This window comes from Equus przewalskii, chromosome 9, assembly GCF_037783145.1.
Source record: "Equus przewalskii isolate Varuska chromosome 9, EquPr2, whole genome shotgun sequence".
Lineage (NCBI taxonomy): Eukaryota > Metazoa > Chordata > Mammalia > Perissodactyla > Equidae > Equus > Equus przewalskii.
The window spans coordinates 54,757,939-54,779,150 of NC_091839.1; the positions used below are offsets into that span (position 1 = coordinate 54,757,939).

Genomic DNA, 21,212 nt, shown 5'->3' on the forward strand with positions numbered 1-21,212 from the left:
CTTTCTCTTACTAACAAGCTTGGGAAGTCATTTAAGTTGCAGTATGCCCACAAATTTTGAAGCTGAACTCCAAATGTGACAATTATAACTTTATGCCTAAAAAGATTAAGTAAGTAAATGGCTAACCCTAAAATAACAGAAAAGTTCATGAAAGAAATGTATGTTAAAAAATAATATTTCTAAGAAACCCGGTTTGAAAATTTTATTTATAAATTAATTTTTAAAGCAAGTGATCAATTTAAGATGTAGGTATGTTTCTAAAGATTTTTAATATTTTTTAAATAATCACGTTGTTTATTGAAAAAGCATTAAATGTTTAAGCATCAACAATTTGATATACAATTATACTTGACTCTTCCTGGCAATATTAGAAAATGAAAAGGCTCACTTTATTGTGAGAAATGTTTATATCAGAAAAGTGAAAGCTAAGTAGAATTAACATATTAGTAATTAAAATCCTGCTTTTACCTCTATTTCCACAGCTCATCATTGAAAACAAAAGTTAGCCTGTAATCAATCAGTTAATATAGTTAAATAAAAATGTATTAAACTTAAGAAACAAGTTTCAAGCTCTTTAATATTGCAATAGTATTCCAGCCTCAGACCAGACTCACGATGAAAGATATATCCTCAATGTGAGTATATTCTTATTCTTATTTATTCAATGTCTTCCTTCTTTCTAGGTTTCAATAAAAGACAAATGCAAAAGAATAAAATATGTATTTAAAAAATCTAAACAAAAATCATGTCATACTAGGAGGGAGGCTGGTAAGAGATACAATTATAAATATAGCTAGCTATCACGCAATTGTTAATGTCATTCAAAACATATCTGAGGGAGTGACAAACCCACTCACCAGATACAGTATTCACAGATAAGAAGCATGCTTGAGGTTCTCTGGTGAAAAGCAATCACTTGCTTATAATAAAGACTCATTACCCTTAATTGAGAGTAGGTCTCTAGTGTAAAATAAAATAATAAATGCACTACAGGGTACACGATCTAATAATTAGAAGATTCCTGAAAATATTTTCATTCACTGGCAAGCTCATATAGATTTTAAAAATTAATTTAAAGCATTTTACTATTTTAATCTTCTAGAGCTTAACATGATTCATATTAAAAATCAAGAAAGGGGGCTGGCCCCGTGGCCGAGTGGTTAAGTTCGCGCGCTCCGCCGCAGGTGGCCCAGTGTTTCGTTGGTTCGAATCCTGGGCACGGACATGGCACTGCTCATCAAACCACGCTGGGGCAGCGTCCCACATGCCACAACTAAAAGGACGCACAACAAAGAATATACAACTATGTACTGGGGGGCTTTGGGGAGAAAAAGGAAAAAAAATAAAATCTTTAAAAGAAAATCAAGAAAGATCTTCCTCAATGTGATTAATTTTGCCAAGAGTATGAAGAACATTAGACTTGAAACTAGGAGACGTGGGTTTTGGCCCCAGCTTTTCTTTAGGCTTCAGGTTCTCATGTGTAAAATGAGAGGGTAGATCAAAAAATTTGCAAGTAGAAATGCACAAAAACTCAGCTCCTGATTTTATTTTCAAAAATTAAACTTCATGTTTTTTTAATATGTATACAGTATTAAATCTCCAAAAGTAAAATTATGCAGCTGAATTTGGTCTCCAATTCCCTGTATATATCTGAAACTAAAGCTATTTCTATAGAAAACTTTCCAAACAATACCAACTAACTTTTGTGTTGCTGTTTTCAGTTTATAAAATGCCGGTCACAATTCTGAACGGGAGGCATTATTAATCCCAATTTTACAGAATACAAAACTGAAGCTCAAAGAAGTTAAAATGAGGCCAAGCCTTATAGCCTTTTTTAGGAAAAAAAGCTATATTTTACTAAATCTCTAGTCTACAAAGTGGTTCAATGGACATTATTTTTCATAGTTAGTTGACTAGGAAGTTGTCTTGGAATTATAATCCAACTAAAGGAAAGGAAAAAGCCTGTTTAATCAGAAGTTGCTACTGTAGGTAAATGACAGAACTGGAATTCCAAAACCAGATTTTCTGACTCCCAATTTGCCATATAATGTATCAAAACATAAAATAAAACTGTATTATATATAAAAGTAAGATGATTTTCAACAGTGAAATTTAAAACACATGCCGAGGGTTAAAAATATGTACAGACGGATGTCAATTATTTCTTAGTAAAATTGGAAAAAAATATTTATATGTACAAACAGGAGATATAATACCAAACAGAAAAAGTTATTAAAAAAATCAAGCTCAGAGGTCTAACAGATTTACCGGATCCCAAAAGCGTGTACAAAGTTTAAACAATGGGATTTCTTCTCTTCTCTATTGGAATTCTTAATTTTAAAACATGAAGTTTTCTTTTTTAGTGCTGGCAAGGCACTTCTGACTCTTAGTTACCCCGAGCACAGCAGAGCGGAACTCTGCCCGATCTTTTTGGACCTCCCTCTCACCTTCCGGCGTTCTATGAGACAAGACTCTGCTGCTATTCATAGGGTTTTCATGGCCAATTTTTTCAGAAGTGAATGGCCAGTCCTTCTTCTTAGTCTGCCTTAGTCTGGAAGCTCCACTGAAACCTGTCCACCATGGGGGACCCTGCTGGTATTTGAAATACCGGTGGCATAGCTTTCAGCATCACAGCAACAGCAGATGCCACAGTATGACGACTGACAGACGGGTGGTGTGGTTCCCTGACCTGGAAACGAACTCAGGCTGCAGTGGTGAGAGTGCCAAATCTTAAGGTTGGTGAAAGCATGAAATAGTGATTACTTATATAGATAATTTACATAGAGATTATTATAAAACATGAAATAGTACAAATACGATCTTGATATAAGCTTTTTTTTTTAATCGAAATTTATACAACCAACTGAACTGTGATCTAGGCTGTTTCAGAAACGGCCTTAGCATATCTAACACAATATTGAAATCATCCTTTCTAATTCACAGTTTGATATTTGATAGTTTAGTTACTTTAAATATTTTATCTATTATAAAATGTTACGAAACTCTAACAGTAAAAGTTTTCCTAGCTAGCGCAGGAGAATTTGGAGTAATTAGCAAACTATCAGGGCCATGTTAAAAAATGGCTAATGTAAAAACCTGAATACTCACTTTGTTATTTTGTGTCACAAGAATACTTCCACCTCCAGGTTTCAAAGGCACCTCTTCCATTGCTCCAAACACATCAGTCTCCACAGAAAATGTTAATTCTAGACCCAGATCACTGATATCATTATCTAAAATCCACTGCAAATTTTTGGCATATTCTGGATCAATGGATGCCACATCTTGGTAATTTACAGGAATACCTAAAAATGCAAACATACAGCAGTTATATTCTAAACGTTTCTGTCTTTCCTTACCTATTTAATGGTAAAATACTGCCCTCTGCAGACACTCTGTAAAACTGCAAAATATAATCCAATTCACAGCATGATTTAAATGGAGGCTAATTCCTGAATCTGGAAGTCTGTGAATTTAAGTTTATGTTTCTTCCGCATTTTTGCAATGTACTCTTTCTTTGAAATAGCTATTCAGGAAATTATTATAAACTTCAATTCTCTTAAGGATATTCATATTAAAATGCATTCTTAGTATAAACATATATACATTAAAATGAAAAAAAAATTTTTAGCAAAAAGTAGGTTGTTTTTCCTCTCCCTCAGGCCCCCCAATGCCTTACATACACAGATAGTCTCCAATCAAAATAAAAATTTTCTCATCTAAATTGTCACCACTTATCTACTTAGTTTTTCCTAAAGACTATTAAAAAAAAACATTTTAAATAAATGCCTATGAAATAACAATAGAGCCATACCAAGAATGTGCTTGTAGAATGACCTTGTGAAGTAAATGTTGACCAGCTGCCTATGGTTCAAAGCTAATCCCAAGATCTGCCCAGCAAACCGGAAATAGTTCAAGTGATCAGGATTGACATAGGAGTTGCTATTAGGCTGAAAAGTTGTTCCTATTAAAATAAATACAATGTAATTTATTTTTAATAATCTATTCGCAGAAGAGAGATCACTTCAAAGCAGATAAATTAGCTCACATATAATTCCAGCAAAGCTAAGATTACATTATGTATAAACAGGAAAGTTCTTTGTGGAATACATAACAGGCAGTGGAATTGGAAATACAAAAGACCATCATTAACTCACACAGACTTATCAGAGTAAGTCTTTGCCCAGAAAGAAAATTTTACGACACTTTTAATTGAAAGTAGTTAGAAGATGTGCCAGAGAGATCCTGGAAATAATATAGTTAAAAGACGGTACACACACACACACACACACACGCATGTTTTCCCAGGCAGTGTGGAAATAATTACTAAGCCGTGGATTAAGGCAGATATTGTCTCATTCATCTATACATGTCCAGTGCAGTAGGTATTCACTACTTTTTGCTCCAAAGCAACAGAGCACTACAAGAGAATAACTAAAAATTTTAAATGTACAACTGTTCTTCAGTGATAGATCTAGTCAACGAACTTGATGCTTTTCAACAATTATCAGAAAATCACCTAAGTCCACAAGTCAACCAAGTCTTTCTCACAACATATAACCAAATTTAAATAAGTACCACTGAAGTAAAAGTAAAAATGGCAAGGGCAATAGTTATCCATTACTGTCAAAATCTAGTGCAATGGAATCTCATTCCACTTATATGAAAAAGGGCTAGAAACAGATACTGGTGATGGTTACACAACTTTGTGAATGTACTTAATGCCAATGAATTGTACACTTTAAAATGGTTAAATGGTAAATTTTACATTACGTATATTTTACCAGTATAAAAAAAAGTCTCAAAAAAAACCCTAGTGCAATAGAAAAACCTAATAGCAAGATCTCGACTTTAAATAACTCTCTTTCCTATTTTTCTGGGATCATCACAAACTCAGATTACAAATTCTCTCATTCATTCAACAAATATTTATGGAGCTCATGCTATTACTACTCTTCTAAGCACCTGGGCTAAAAGAAAGAATACCTAATGGAAAAATCTAATGAAATGGCATCAAAGAAAAATAAAGGAAAAGTGGAAAAGTATTGGAAAGTGAAATGTTTGGTCATTTAATATACAAATTTTGACAACAATTCACTTTATGCTTCACTGGTCTTTGATTTATCAGTCTTGGCCCTGGACTAAATTGCTGTGACCAATTTACAGAGATAAAAAGTACAAATTTGAAAGCTTATGGCTGAGTGACTTAAGAGGGCCACATGAAGCTAGTCATTCACTGCTAAGTACCTTCTGAGAATCATTCCGAGTCATGATGTAAGACTGGGTAGTAAAAGTCAAAGCAAAGTTTTGTGAGATGAAGACAGACTTCAAAGACAAACAAAGCCATAATTCCAAAAATTTAACAGTCTGAGAATAATCACAAATATTATTTACCTATTAAAATAGTGAGTGCTTAGGGTTACTGATGAACCAGCAAAGATTTCTGATGACTGAACCTTCCCTCCCTAGGTCTATGTACAATCCTTCTCTAAGTACTTTCTGGGAAATCTGGGTTATTAAAAAGGATAAGGAGAAATCAAAAGAAAAAAGAGGAAACAAATGGGGGAAAAATCTTCAGGAAAGAAATAATAGTTTTTATCTTGAAAACTTGTTAAAAGAGAATATAAACTTTATGTTATATTTTAAGTTCAAAATAAAAGTAACTGTGACACTCCCATTGCCTCAGAAAAATCCTATTGCACAAGAAAATACCCTCTTCACAAAATAATAACAACAGCACCTAATATTTCTTTCTGCTTTCTGTGTGCTAGGCACTGGGCTAAGCATTTTTACACACCAGCTAATTGATTTCTCACTACATTACAAAACATAGGTTATCACCATTTTCAAACAAGAAAATTGAGACAGGGAAAGGTTAAATTTACTGGCCCATGATCACAGCAAAAAGAGGGGCAGAGCCAGGACTCACATCCAGTCTAACACCAAAGGCCAAACTCTTAGCCACTATGCTACACCACTTCTCTATAGTAACAACCTTAATTTGATTAGAAAGCAAGCTTTAAAGAAATTATTGTAGACATTAGGTCTATCTAAACATTTCCCACATTCAAGAGTTCTTCATTTTATTTTACCAAAAGGACAAATCACAGTCTTTACGGTCTATGTTCTTCAACATCCCCGCTGCTATAAATTTGTAGTATGAAGAAGTATGTCAACTAACGATTCTACACCAAATCTGTTTTTCAGGTATGAAACTAAATAGAGTCAGAATATGGGACTATAAAGAAAAGAAATAAACCTAAAACATAACGCTCTACTGCCAAATCTTGCTTCAAGGATTAGTCCTAAATAAGTAAACTGAGTGTCTCATCACACTTGGCATAAAATCACAAACACACGAAATTCACCTCAGAGTAAATAATCAGAGTTTACAGAGTTAAAGCAGGCAGTCCCACATTCCCAAATAAGTTCGAATACGCCAGGTGTGTCTGAGGAGCCCAGCCCGCAGGTGAGACGGGCAGCTCCCTGGCATCGCCCCCGCCCCCCTTAGACTCATCCTTCTTATTCAATGGAGATTTGCTGCTGGTTTGGTTGGATGCAGTCAGAAGCTACATTCATGAGCATTCTCTCCTTATAAAGAGAATTTAAACACTGGAAAAGAAAAGACCTTCAGGAAATAAAAGCAACTGTGCAAAGCATTTAAAAACGAAAATCCCACCTTCACTTGGATACATCTCTATTAAGTTAGAGAACTCTCTACTACACCTTGCACGAATGAGGTGATGACCACGCATTTAGCCTGCAATATCACATTTCAGTTCTGTAGGTTGCAAGCACCATTTCAACAGAGTTCTTTAACCGTATTATATGGTTAAATAAGAGCTTTTTAGTTGCCAGGTCTTGTTGTTTTAAAAGAACTGAAAACTAAGTTACTATACATAAATAGATTCTAAGTTAAGATTTAACATCATGATTTCCAGACTTTGTTTTTTTATGACCAATACATTTTAAGACTTGAAAATTCAAATAGGGTTAGCAAACTTTAATTTTTCCAAACAAAGACTTGAATTTTTTTAATCCATCTACTAGCAGGATTTCACAAAAGGAAATTTTAACTCAAAAAAGTAGACTAAAGGACAATGCTTAAATTGATTAAATTCAGTTTTATTTTACAAAGGACTGATGAAAACTTCCTTGGGGCCAGCACTAGTCCCTGAGACAAGCAATTGATTAGAGGAAAGAACGTTAGACCGAGCCAGGTTCCACTCATGATCCTACCAATCACTAACTGTACTAACATCGACAAAAACTCGGAATTTCTGTTTTCTCTTCTATAAAATGGAAATACCCCATCTAGCTCACAGGGCTACTATGGGAATCAAAGGATAAAATGCATCGAAGAAGTCTGAAAATGTGACAAGTCACAGAAAAAGTCATCTAGACTGTACGACTTACCATCAGCTGACTGGGTAAACAATGCATAATCGGGATTGACTATTTCATTAGACAGAATATCAAACCACTCACGCACAACACCTTGACCCTGAGTTCAAGAAAATAAAATTGAGTATCAACAGAAATATAGGGAGAAATTTTTTCCAAATAATAAAATTAAAATCATATTAAATCTCTTCCGTTATCAATTAAATATTAAAATTTCTTCAAGTCCATTTCAATCTTTGATACAGTTATCTTAATAGCACTTATTTTTATACCCACCATGCCTTCTTCTCCATGGAACCGTACAGCAATTCCTTGCTTTAGCTTTGCACAGTTGGCTTTTGACACAACTTCACAGCTACTCCTAAAAATAGAATCTAAATATGTAGCATTGGTTAATTTTATATATTAAAATTTACAATAGCTAGTATTTTGTGCCTCACACACACATCAATTTCTCTGTTAAACATACCTCTGTGAACCAGCAGGATATCGTTTTCATTCACTGGCCTGTGCACCATGTCTGAATCCGGGTGTCCTGAATGCAAATGTTCATAGAACCATTCGCAGCGATCTTTAAATGGCTACCCCAGCAGATAACAATGAAATATGTTAGCAGTATTTCAGTCATCTAACTATCAGATTTACTTAAATACATGCTCAAGGCCCTCTCTACAAATAATTATTCTTAGATCTTTTAATAAACAGTTCTAGACAACGTTCTGACATTTCAACAACTATTCACAAAAGGGCAGATCTTAGCGGAAATACTCTTGACTACCTAGAGAGTGTTTTTAAAAATTCCCTACATTTTCAACAGAAAAGACTTCATAAATTAGGTTATATCTAGGATTTAATATCACATATGTAATTGAATACATTACTCTCAATTTCTTTTATAGTCAACAAGGCTTATAAGAATGAATTTCTACACCTAGAAAAATTATGTTCTATTTCATTTTTCATGAAAATAATCTTTTACACCTAACTTTATTCTTATTTCCATTCTTTGAATACATAGTACAAACCCTGAGTTTTTTTCTTTTTGTAATGCAAGTCCTAACTTAAGCTTTGACTGCTGAGGCATCCACCACAAGGAGGCATGCACTTCAAAGGCGACTACCTAGAATAAACACATTACCAGCCACATGACTAGATAAAGAGCCAGGCCACCTCCCACCTCTGACACTCCTTTTTCTCAGAAATTTTGGTTGACTTCAATAACTGACCATTGTGGCCACTTGTTTTCTCTCTTCTCATGCTTTAAATTCCTACTCTCATGTTTTAAATTCACCAATAAAGAGTGAACCCGCAAAACCCCAGGCCCCTACCCTCAACCCCAACAAAAGCAGAACCCCAGGCCCATGCGCTCTCTCTCTATGACCTCCCTACGTGGCCCCAGGTGAGCTGTGTAATTCCCAGCTCCGGTAAGCAATAAACTTTTATTTTTTCAAAGTTTCCCGATGGTTATTACTGAAGGGTGTCTTACAGTCATAATAAGAACCACAGGGCTGGTTATTGATAGGTTGAGACTGACACACAACAACTGGCGTAGTCAGGGGGCCTGCACGACTGCCCTTGCAATTAACTAAGGGGAATGCTCTTTACCTGCCTGCAACTTGCTTACTAACTACCTAACCCAGGTGGGTAACACCACCTGGGAAAGAAGCACCACTTGCTGCAGGTCAGTCACGCTGCTATGTGCTTTCACACATTGCCTCTGTTGTGCGTTGCCTGCAGTCTCCAACCCAAAAGGTCATGGCTGCCAAAATAACCCAACCCAGAATAGCGAAATAGCCTTGCAACCGGAAACTAATGGCATCACCAGAGGGGAAATACAAGCGAGGCCTACAGTCCCTGTGTCACCACTTCACCCACTACTGTCATTCTTCATCCCCTGACCTGATGAGATATGTATCCAATCTCTGGCATGATGTTGCTCAAGAGTTACTGGACAAATACAAATGTCCTGAACATCTGGTGTCAGCACCTCCTAAGAACCCTGAGGAGGTACACCAGTTCCTTGATAAATGCAAAACGCCCTGGAAGGTGTGTGTTTTGGGCTAGCAGAGGCAGACCCCACACCCAGAGAGGTCTCCTGGGATACCCTGGAAAGGAAAGTGGCCACCTATGAAGAGGGCTCACAGTCATTCAAAATTTTCTGGTAACAACACATAAAACTAAGGCTATAGGATAAAAACAACAAGTAGAAACTGAGATAAAAAACTATACCTTAAATAGAATTCAAACCATTCTTAAAGATTTTATGCAGCAGGAAGGAGAGAGGGGAACTAATTGGCTATTTTTTTTTCGTATTGGTCTGAAATGGGTTCTGAATTGTTACTCACGGCTGCTAAAATACCTCAACTGACCAGTATCTCTAAAAACTCTAAAATCCATGACTCTCATAACATCCATCCGAGTGATATGCTCATTTCCTGAGATACCAGCTATCCCCCTGGCTTTCCCCTGAACAGAGAAGCAGCAGCAGCACACCTCCCAAGGTGGCCCTGCTACCAAGGGCAAAGATGACAGAGTTATCAAGGCCTCCAGCGAGGAGAAGAGGGAAAGGCAAAGGCCCCTAGAGCCACTGATACTCCCACCGGGGCCCTTCTTCTCTTCACTTGGATATTTATTGCCTAGTGCCATGGCCATCCTTCCATCACAGTGATCACTGTTAAGGCTCACAGTGAATGGAAAACACTAAGATGAAGCCGCCCATCTCCTTCTGCACAAAACTGGCATGGTCCAATGAGTTTATCATTTCCATGACCACAGGAACCCAAGGACTCCATTTCATTTCCAACCCTGAAGAGGCTCCATTGGACCTGGAGTCCAGAGAGAATTATTTCCACAGGGTACTCCCCCTAATTACAGGGTAACACTACAACATTTTATTGAGACTGCCAAAACCATCCCAAAGATACTAAAACTTCTGGGAAAAAACTTACATTCTTTCTCCGCCCCTTGAAAGTGTAAATCTTACCATGTCTTTGAAATGTAAACACCCCAGGAGGTAACTAAAATTCTGTCCACAATCACCTGAGACTGAAGGAAAAAAAGGTGGGGAAAGAAGCCTTTTAAAATACAAAATGCTATAAAAGCTCTCTTGCCCAAAATCTAGTCCACAGCCTCCTTAAGATTATTTGTCAGGAGAAATACAAATCTTAAAAGTCTTCTCAACAAACATTAGTAAAAAGCTTTAGTCACTGAAGCGAGTAACCTTACTTGTTACATCTGCCAATGTGAATTCAACCATTATTTATAAACTTGTGAGTCTTATACTGTTGTACCTGATTTGTGGCTAAAATTTTGGAACAAAAGCTAGAAGGTCTCTGTGTCTATCTGGATGTTTATGTATGTCTATGGATGTATGTTATATATATGTGACTTTTTTCTCTCTCTACCTCCAGTAATTTTGGTATTCCCAAAATTAATTTGTAAAAGAGCTCCGTTTAACTGGCTTAAAAATAAACAGTTATGAATTCAGTATTTCTAAAACTCAGAAATACAGAAACTAATCCAAATGTTTTTCAAGTTCACACAATTTGGGATAATCTTTGGTAAATAAAAGCTAGTTTAAGTTTGGTTTAATTAAAATAGGTATGTCTTCAGAGTTATCATCAAATGTAATGCAGATAAACAACTTTTAATCCACCTGGGTTTACTAGTCAAACAAATTCATGTTATCTCTACCACAAAACTTATCAGCAAGAAAAGTAGCTTGTGATGATGGCTGACTTTTTCTACTGTCTAATGAAGTTTTTCATGGGTAGTCTAAACATAATTGTTGGGAGGAAGTGATTTAGAAAGACGTAAGTGGGACAAGAGGTCTCAGGTGAACTTTTCAGCAATAATTATATGTTACGGTATGTCTACTTAAAATAGTTTCCCAAATCTTTGGTAACTTCCACCCTTTGAATTTTGCTAAGTTAAATTAAATTATAAAAATCCATTGAATGTCTAGATCATTTCCAAATAAGATAAAATACTGAAACACTAATTGCTAAACAAGTCTATCTACTTTTTCCCTCTTATGACAGAGGAACTAAAGATGTTCGGCTCTATTAGTAGCTATGTCTTGTGCCACGCTGAAAAATCATTCTATAACGAAATGTATGTTTCAAGAAATTATGAAATGTATTCATAAATTTGCCAATCTAAAGAATGCTGGTCTAACAGACGGTTCACAATTGCTTACTTCTTACTTTTCACTAGAAATTCAGGTTTCTAAGGGTTAAAACTTCTAACTAATGTATGTAATTAAAGCTACTAGAAATAATAATGGAAATACCTCTGTATGCAAGGAAAGTAGGATGCATTTTTGGCTAAGAGAAGGTATAAGGTATGGAGATGCATTTTTGTTAAAGGTAAAAAGAAAACAAATTTATCCCAAAATAAAACTCGTTTTTTTTAGAACAGAAAAGAGGAAAATAAAGGACACAACTGCATAGAAAGTTGGGAAGAAAGAGAAAGAGAGAATTTTACCTTGGATGGTCAAGTTGGCTAAAATCAAATTGTTATTATAAGAGGTAAGCTTTAATATCAACAGTATGCTTTTCTTTTAGAAAAGAACAGTAATTTTCTTTCATTTGATAAAAGGACAAAGTTTTCTTGGAGTATTGATCTGCTTCTGAAAAGAGATTATGAAAAGCTTTTCTTTACCTTCAAAGTAATTTGTCTAGAAAGCAAAGATTTTGTGTTTCATCAAAATAATTTCTTGTGCTTCATGGTGTCTTAATCAGGTCTTTGATTACTTAACAAAACAGAGTCTTCTTAATATTAAGAGAGCTAAGTTTTGCTTACAACTTGATATTTGCCTTTAAAATCTTTTGTCACTTTGGTTAAGTAAATAATTAAGCATTGTTTCATAAAGATCTGTGATCCTATTTAGTCAAGTGAAGTGTCCAAAACCTTTCAACAGTTTTGACAAACTTCCCAAAATCAAATTCCAAACTAAGTCTTTTCTTTTTTTTGCTGGGAAAGATTTGCCCTGAGCTAACAGCTGTTGCCAATCTTCCTCTTTATTTTTTTCCTCCCCAAAGCCCCAGTACATAGTTGTATATTCTAGTTGTATGCCCTTCTAGTTCTTCTATGTGAGCTGCTCCACAGCATGACTACTGACTGACAAGTGGTGTGGTTCCGCACCTGGGAACTGAACCCAGGCCACCAAAGCGGGGCGTGCCAAACTTTAACCACTAGGCCAACAGGGCTGGCTCCAAATGAAGTCTTTTTGACCTGGAAGTAACTCTGGGATTTTCCAAAGGCCTCCTAGAACATCTCAAAAGATTTGTTCTCTCTTCTTATAAAAAAAGAGACATTTATTAACCTTATATGATATGTTAAGTTACATGAGGAGCACTGTCAAATAAGAAATAATGTTAAACCTTCTTTATGGATATCCCTGTATGGATATGTATTATTAACATAAGTGTTCCAAACATTATATGAAATTCCTAAAAATCTGATGTAAATTGTTATCAGTCTTAATTCCAGCTACCTTAAAATGTTGTGTGCCACAGAAATAACCAAATTTCCTTGTGAGCTGCATTATAATGAACTCTCATCAGATCTTAACCATGGGCATTTTTAAATCTTTTGTCATTTACAGACAGTTACTGTTTTACACTGATGCTTTTGCTAAAGTGCTTCACCTTTAAGGAGATTCATGGAAAGGACTCTGAGAAGTACAGGTTTCTGGTAACTTTCAGGTCATACCACTAACCTAAGAATTTATAGAACTCTACAGAAAAACTGGATTCATAAAACTGCTAACCAAAGTTAAGATCAAGAATTAATTACATAGGATTTAATGAACTGATGAGGATAATTATAATCTTTTATGACTTTTGTTTGAACCATTGCTGGTTCTTTAATCTTTCGTTTTCCAGAGTTAAGGAAGTTTTTTCTCTTAAGCTAGTTATGACTTACAGCAATTTGGTAAAGTATACCTCTGTGAACAAAGATGAAGCAATTACTTTTTTCTTCCTACCTGATCCTTACAGAATTTGGAAACTCTCAGTGAATATTCTTATATTTTCATGGCAATATGGTTACTTACGTAAGTTCAATAAGAATCTATTCTTCTTGTAATAGGACACAATTGGAAACCTGGTTATATTACCAAAGCTTTAACTGGAACGTCACATTTGAGAGAGAGTCAGATATAACCAGGTAACTTTAAGGAACTGAGGATGACTTTCTGGAGCCAATACAGCCGCTTGGTACCTTGCTTACAGGGTTCCCAGCAGCCTTATCAGGTGAGTAAGGAAGGTCAGTTCCTGGCAGGCCCAAGAATCTCCGGATAGTTTGGGGACCTCGAGAAAAGAGGAATTCACTCAAATCTGTAAGTATTGCAGGCAAAGTCTGATGTCGAGTCCTTGGCTTGACTTCCTAGCCTTGAGAGGCTTTTAAAAGTTCAATCTGAGATTCCTTAGGAAAAGTCCCAGCAAAGTAAACTTAAAAGAGTCTATATGGTCAATTACTATTCCTGCTGCTCTTACGTAAATAACCAGGCCAAGTTTAATGAGACTAGACTTATTTTGAAAACAAATTAGTCTTGTTTTGATTATCTCTGATAGAAATGAGAGTGATTATGGAGAGAAAAAATTACATTTTAGTAATACACCTTTGTGGATATCAGATTCTAGTGCTGTTAATTGTCTTTGAGGTTCTGTTTTCTACCTGTAAAGTGGACTGGATGCTAAATTCTTCTAGTTTCCTCCAACATTTGGCTACAACTTTCCAAACCAACATTTCCAATTTTTCTCCCACCCTCTGACTTGGCATCATTGAGAACTAAAACTGCCTTTTCCCCAAAGTCACACAAGCTAAAATAGGACAGCTTGATATAAACTTTAGAGGAATCACCACAACAGCTCATATACTGACACTCTTCATGCCTGTTGCTGTGCGGGCCACTCAAAAAGCTTACTTGAACACCCAATGGCATGATCAGACACATTAAAACTGTAAAGATGCTTTGAGCCTAACATCTAAAAGTCTTAACTGGCTGCCCTCAGGACTTATATTGGGTTTACAATTCACTTCAACCATTAACCTTTGTTTTTCCACTGAAATGCCTCTTATTAAATACCTGATTTCTCACACAGTATAGGCCTAACTTTGGGAGCCCAACTACAGGACTGCCTCCTGAAATGAAATACAACTGTTTAACTGAACTGACCTATTTTCATGGCTGGATGCTTCAAGTTTGGGACAACGGCTACAGACTGGATTTCAGACTACTGCTTGTATAATTATTATAGGACTTGCTACTATAATTCTATTTAGATGTGTACTTTCTGGGTTACAACATGCCCTACCCCTGACTTTCAGCTTATCAGGTAGGCAGTTAATGTCCTCATCACTGGCTGATGCGCTGGTATCACAGGATGGATTGTAGTGTAAACCCTAACAGGTGCTGTTCTTTTTCTTTTTTTGTAACACAAGTGCCTGACTTAAGCTTTACTTGCTGAGGCATCCACTTTAAAGATGTATCCAAGTCAAAGAGGCACCCACTTCAAAGACTGCTATCTCAAATAACACATTGTCAGCCACTGACTAAAGAGCCAGGCCACCTCCTCACACTGAAGCTCCTTTTTTTCAGAGATTTTGGTCGATTTCAATCACTGAGCATTTTGGCCACTTGTTTTTTTCTCTTCCCACCTTTACATTCCCACTCATGTTTTAAACTCACCAATAAAGGGTGAGCCCGCAAAACCCGAGGCCTCATGCCTGACCCCAATTAAAGCAGAACCCCAGGCCTGCTCTCTCTACCTTGCTATATGACCCCAGGTGTGCTGTGTAATTTCCAGGTCCTGTAGGTAATAAACATTTATTTTTTCAAAGTTTCCTGATGGTTACTGCTACAGGGCATCATAATAAGAACCGCAATCATAATAAGAACCAGAAGGGCTGGTCCATCCACAACAATGGTTACTGATAGGATGACACTGAGATACAACAGAATATATGCAGCAACCAGAAGGAATTTGTTTCCCTTTTTCTCCCCTTCCTCCACCCTAAAACTGAAGAACAAGATCTCTTGAATGATAAAGAAAATCTCTACCTTTTGTCCATCTGCCAGATACGCAAACTGCAAGTGATTTGTAATTTTTATGATCAATCAGTAAGTATTACTGAGCACCTAGTATGTGCCAACACTGCAGGTACATAAGAGCTGTGAAATCTCAATTTCGTTGCCAAAAACTGTTTAATACAGTTAAAGAGATTAGATTAACATAGAATAATACAATACATATATAATATCAAGTTCTAAATAGTGAGGTGCAGACTACAGTGCACTAAGAATTTAGAGAGAGTGCAGATGAGTGGAGTACAGGACTTAAACATGGGTAGGACTTGCTCAAGCAGGGAGGAAAGAGAGCACACGAGGCTAAGGGAGACAAGGAAAAAGGCACAGCAGGAGAAACTGTGTCTCTCTGGAGGATGAAGTGAAGGCACTGGCATAACCAGAGTCCTATTCCTACACATACTGAAGGAAATAAGTTTGTATAAATAAACTGACGACATAATTATGGATCCTGAGAATCAAGTAAAAGATACAGAGGCCACTGTGGAAATTTGGTCAGAGGAATAACACGATAAACGCAGTAATTAAAATGAGTATAAAGGGAGACCATCTAGGCAGCAGTTGAAATAACAGGCATTGAGTGACAAGGTCCAGGTCTGGTAGGAAAAAGGGACAATAAAGTAAAACTGAAAGACATTACTACTTTGAATAAAGACGAAAAGTAAGAGAATCTCTAGGGATAGAACTTAACAGGAAAATCCTCCCCTCACAATCTACCCCTACACTCCTAGAAGGCACTGGTGGAAAGATAACGAATGAGGTTTTATATATTCTGAATTTAAGATTATTTGGAATGTAACTACTAAGGGCTAGAAATAAATACTGGAATGTGCTGCAGTTGAGACACTGCAAATAGTCACAAAAAAGGTGAAGTTAGAGATAAGGTAAGGTTCCTGGTTCAAGAGATTAAAGATACAGGGAACACCCCCAAGAATGGAGAAGTATGATCACAGGTCAGAATTGAGAATTTACTTAGCAAATGATACACAAAGCTAGAAAAGTCAAAGGAGAACCAGAATGGTGCAATACCACAAAAGCCAAGAGTTTCAAGAGAGAAATATGATCAATATCCAACATCACAAAGAGGTTATCTTTCAGGCAGTTTTTAGGACACCAGTACATTTCTTCATCTGAGCTAAACTAAGTATTAGAGACTTAAACATCACTTTTTATTAATTCTTAATAAAAATATTATTCTTATAAAGATAACTGGTGAGAAATTAACTTTTTTTTTTGGCAGGGGAACATTCACTCTAAACTAACATCTGTTGCCAATCTTCCTCCTTCTTTCTCCCCCGACCCCCAGATCTCCAGTACATAGTTGTGTATAACTGTATCTTCTTCCAGTTCTTCTATGTGAGCCACCACCACAGCACGGCTACTGACTGATGAGTGGTGTGGTTCTGAGCCCAGGAAGCAAACCCGGGCCATCAAAGCAGAGCACGCCAAACTTTAAGCGCTAGGCAATCAGGACTGGCTCAACTTCTGCCTTTTAACATCTGCTCTTTCAGTAAGAAAAGAGTAAATGTTCCCTTTTTAAAAGTTAACTGTAGTAATTTAACAAATGTATAATGTTGTTCATACTTCTAGTAGTCTTTCACATTTGGAATAAAGCACTGCTGTTATTATATACAGTACTGGGCATATAAATTGAATATTTCATTTTTAATAAACAGACTAGAATGTAAAGTACTTGAAATTTTAATGTTGATTATTTCTAAAACTTTGGTAAAAGAGGAGGGAAAATAACACTACACAGAAATGAAGTATTTAAGAATGGGCTTTGAAGTTTGATATACATGGTTTGAAATGCTGCTTCTGTCGCTACTAGGTTTGTGACCTTAGGGAAATTACTAATCCTCCCAGAAGTTTAGTTTTCCCCACCTGTAAAGTACAGAAATAATACCCACTTCAAGGGCTAATTGTGAGGATTAAATGAAACAATACAAATACAGAACATAATAATGATAATTATAATCATAAAGTAGCTAATGCTTATGCACCTATAAGCCAGGTACTGTTTTAAGCACTTCACGTGCATTTTCACATGTAATCCTGACAACACTACAAGAAAAAGGGACTCTTATTATCCCCATTTCACAGAGGAGAAAACGGCAGCACCAAGAGGTTAAGTAACTTGTGAAAATACTCAACATCTAGAACACTCAATAAATAGGTGCTGTCCTTATATTACTCATAACAACGTTAAAATTATTGGACTAAATGTTTAAAATGACAGTAAACTTACTTGCCATTATAAGATATTAAATGTTAAACTATATCCTTTATCTATAAAATGTGAACCAAGAAACAAAAGGAAACGGTAATTTTTTAAAAATAATTCAAATGGAACAGTAAAGGTACAAAATGCCAGCCTTCAAAAGCTACTAAGATATCTATAAGATAAAAACATCCACACACATAACAGGGGGTTGGCCCGGTGGTGTAGTGGTTAAGTTCAACATGCTCCACTTTGGTGGACCAGGTTCGCAGGTTTGGATCCTGGACATGGACCCACACCATTCATCAGCCATACTGTGGCGGCAACCCACATATAAAAGTGGAGGAAAACTGACACAAATGTTACCTCAGGGATAACCTTCCTCAAACAAAAAAAGAGGAAGATAGGCAAGAGGTGTTAGGCCAGGGCTAATCTTTCCCGGCAAAAAAAAAACAAACAAAAGATCATCCCACACAAATATATATACACTTACAAAGCCAAAGGGCACATGGTTGTATGCAACCTTTCTGAGTACCTGCATTTCCATAAAATAATTTACAAAACAGGACTGATTACAGAGGTCTCTCCCTCTAACTATAGCCTACCTGAAAACCAACAGAACAAGAAGTCAATCCCTTAGCAGAGGTAGTTTTTGTTTTTAGTGGTTTTGGTGGGTTTTTTTTTTTTTTATGATACAGCCCCCAAGTTACAGAAAATTTCTAAGAACAGTAGTATACAAAGTTTTTTTTCCTGATGTGAGAGTAAGTTGCCAACATGATGTCCAGTCACCCCTAAATATTTCAGTGTGTGTTTCCTACAAATAAAAGAATTCTCCTACATAACCAGATAACCACCATCAAAATCAGGGAATTAACAATGATACAGTATTACATCTAATCCTTAGATCCATTTCAAGTCTGCCAGTTTCCTAATAACGTCCTTTATAGTACATGACTCATGAATTGCATTTAGTTGTCCTGTCTCTTTCACTCTGGCACAGTTCTTCACTGTTTTCCTAATTTTCATGATCTTGATACTTTTAAAGATTGCAAGTCAGTTATTTTGTAGAATGTCCCTCAATTGGACTTAGTCTGATGTTTTCTCATGACTAAATTCAGGGTGTGCATCTTTGGCAGGAATACCAAAGAAGTGACGCCATGTTCTTCTCAGTGCATCCTATCAGCTGGCACACCAATATGTCTGCTTTGAACACTGCCCAGCTTCTCCACCGTAAAGTTCCTTTTGAATCTTTGTAACTAGTAAGTGTTCTGTGGGGAGATACTTTGAGACTGTAAAAATATCCCATCCCTCATCAAATTTTCCATTTATTCATTAATTTTTTCAGTACTGTTCTGATTTTATAATATTTTTCCAACATTATTTATGTTTATGTTCGAATTGATCCAGATTTGGCCAGTAGAGTCCATTCAAGCTAGTTCTGAGTCATTTTGACATAACCCCATCAATCTTTGAAGAACTTTCTTGCACAATAAGATGTTCCAAGCTCATCTTGTACTTTCCCTGACCCAGCCCTGAAATTAGCCACTTCCCCAAAGAGCCCTGGTTCGTTGAGAATGGTATTCAGAGACCAAGAACTGGGTGACAGGTTTGCTCTATCTACCTACATTGAAAACTGTAAGTTCACACTGATTTCTCCAATTCCTCTCCAATAGCAGTGGTTCATTCTATTCTCCTCCATTTTGTAAGTCCTTTCTCCAACGGTGAGAAACTAGGCAGCCATTATCTATACTATATACTATATACTATCCATTATACTATACTTTCTTATTTGATCAACCACCCCACTCTGTATATAACTAATTTCCTGTCACCGACCTGGACCTTTACTGCATGGATGCCCTGCCCCCCACTCGGGCTCTGTCAAACTAGTCTGCGCAATTGTCACTGTCTTCCACATCAGACATCCTCCACATGCCGCTGCAACTCACACACTCCATGCTGAGCCCCTCTTCTACACAGACACTCTTTTTACCACGCCCAACCTCCAAAACCCCATGCTGGGCCACATCTATACACGACACCTTCCTCACTCCGGTCAGGCAACAAAATCCCCTCTGTGGGTCAAAAACGTGGATAGCTAACACAGATGCTTTTTGACTTAATTGTTCAGGAAGGGAAGAGGGAAAAGGAAGTGAAAAGCAGAGATAATAACAAAAATAGCAAACTACTTCTTTCAAAAACTAAAAGTTTCTTTCATCTATAATCTCATTTGCCCTAGAATGGAGTGACACAGCACAGGTGAAGAAAATGAACTTAAGAACCAGACGAACTTTTAAATTCTGGTTCTCCTACTTAGTAGCTAAATGACTTAAACAAGTTACTTAACCTCTTCAGCTTCAGTAGAAGAGTACTCATCTCACATGACTGTTAGGAAAATAAAAGAATCCATGTAAAGCAAGTCTACAGTACCTGACCTAAAGTTAGCATTCAGTAAATGTAAGTTATTATTAATACCTTCTCTTTTAAATCATTATTAAACAGATGTCAAAAAAGACCTATATACACGTATATAATTTTACAGGAATTAGTTCTTAGCTTTCTTCAGATTCTGAAAGGGTCGGTGTCCCTAAAGACATTTTAAAACACCTATCACATTTATCTTATGACTACTAACCAAACCATAGCCTCCAGTCTAGCCTACATTTCTGATAAACTACTTTCTAAAATTTTGCCGGGATCACTCATGTCATTCTCCTGAAGCAAAGCTGTCAGTGGCTCCTGACAGCCTAGCAAACAAAGAAGATTTTCCAATATGGCAGTCGAGGAAGGCTCAACACAGTATGAGTGCAACCTACCTTTCCAGAATCATCTCTCATTCCTCACCGACAGAAAATTTGTGCTTCAACCACTGTAGTTTTATACAGTTTTCCATCTACGTGCCCTGGCCCAAACGTAGGCTAGAATGCTCACCTTCCCCATTTACTCGCATCAAAATTTAGCATGTTTTAAAAGGTCCAGCTTAAAATCCACCTCCTGTTTGAAATTTCCCTTGACTACAGCAGCCAGAAGCAAGTTCTTTCTCCCTTAAACTCTTAAAGAACCAGGTAATACTGTAATCACTATTGTATAGGTACATTTATTATCTCTCCTGATAGACTGAATTAAGATCCACTTGGAGAAAGGACTTATGCTTTCTATCTCCAAAACGACTCCCAATTGTAGAACACATATACCAGTCACTACTTAACACTTATTCTTCACCATAGTTTTATGAGGTTGGGGTCATTACCTCTATTTTATAGATGAAGAATCTAAGGCTCAAGGATGTTGGAAATGTGCCCAAAGTGACAGAACTGGTAAGGAGCAAAACAAGCTTTTCCCCAGCATGTTTCACGAAACATGAGATATGTGGAATGAACCCTGGTGGGGGAAAGCTTCTTGGGTCAAATAAGTTTGGAGGATTAACAAAGTTAAATCACTATTTTTATCAAGGTGCTTCTCAAAGCCTTTACCCAGCTGTCGATATGCTTTATA

General features: G+C 36.6%; 1 protein-coding gene across 2 annotated transcripts in view; it reads right to left on the bottom strand.

Annotated features, from left to right (window-relative positions):
* The window catches only part of HACE1 (HECT domain and ankyrin repeat containing E3 ubiquitin protein ligase 1), a 106,191-nt gene that overhangs the window by 26,305 nt on the left and 58,674 nt on the right, over positions 1 to 21,212 (bottom strand). For both annotated transcript variants that reach the window (XM_070556755.1, XM_070556756.1), the window contains 5 exons: positions 7,874 to 7,985; positions 7,681 to 7,778; positions 7,417 to 7,504; positions 3,815 to 3,964; positions 3,109 to 3,305 (listed from right to left, as the gene is read on the bottom strand). In XM_070556755.1, coding sequence (XP_070412856.1) covers positions 3,109 to 3,305; positions 3,815 to 3,964; positions 7,417 to 7,504; positions 7,681 to 7,778; positions 7,874 to 7,985 — 645 coding nt within the window. The remainder of the gene's footprint in view (positions 1 to 3,108; positions 3,306 to 3,814; positions 3,965 to 7,416; positions 7,505 to 7,680; positions 7,779 to 7,873; positions 7,986 to 21,212) is intronic.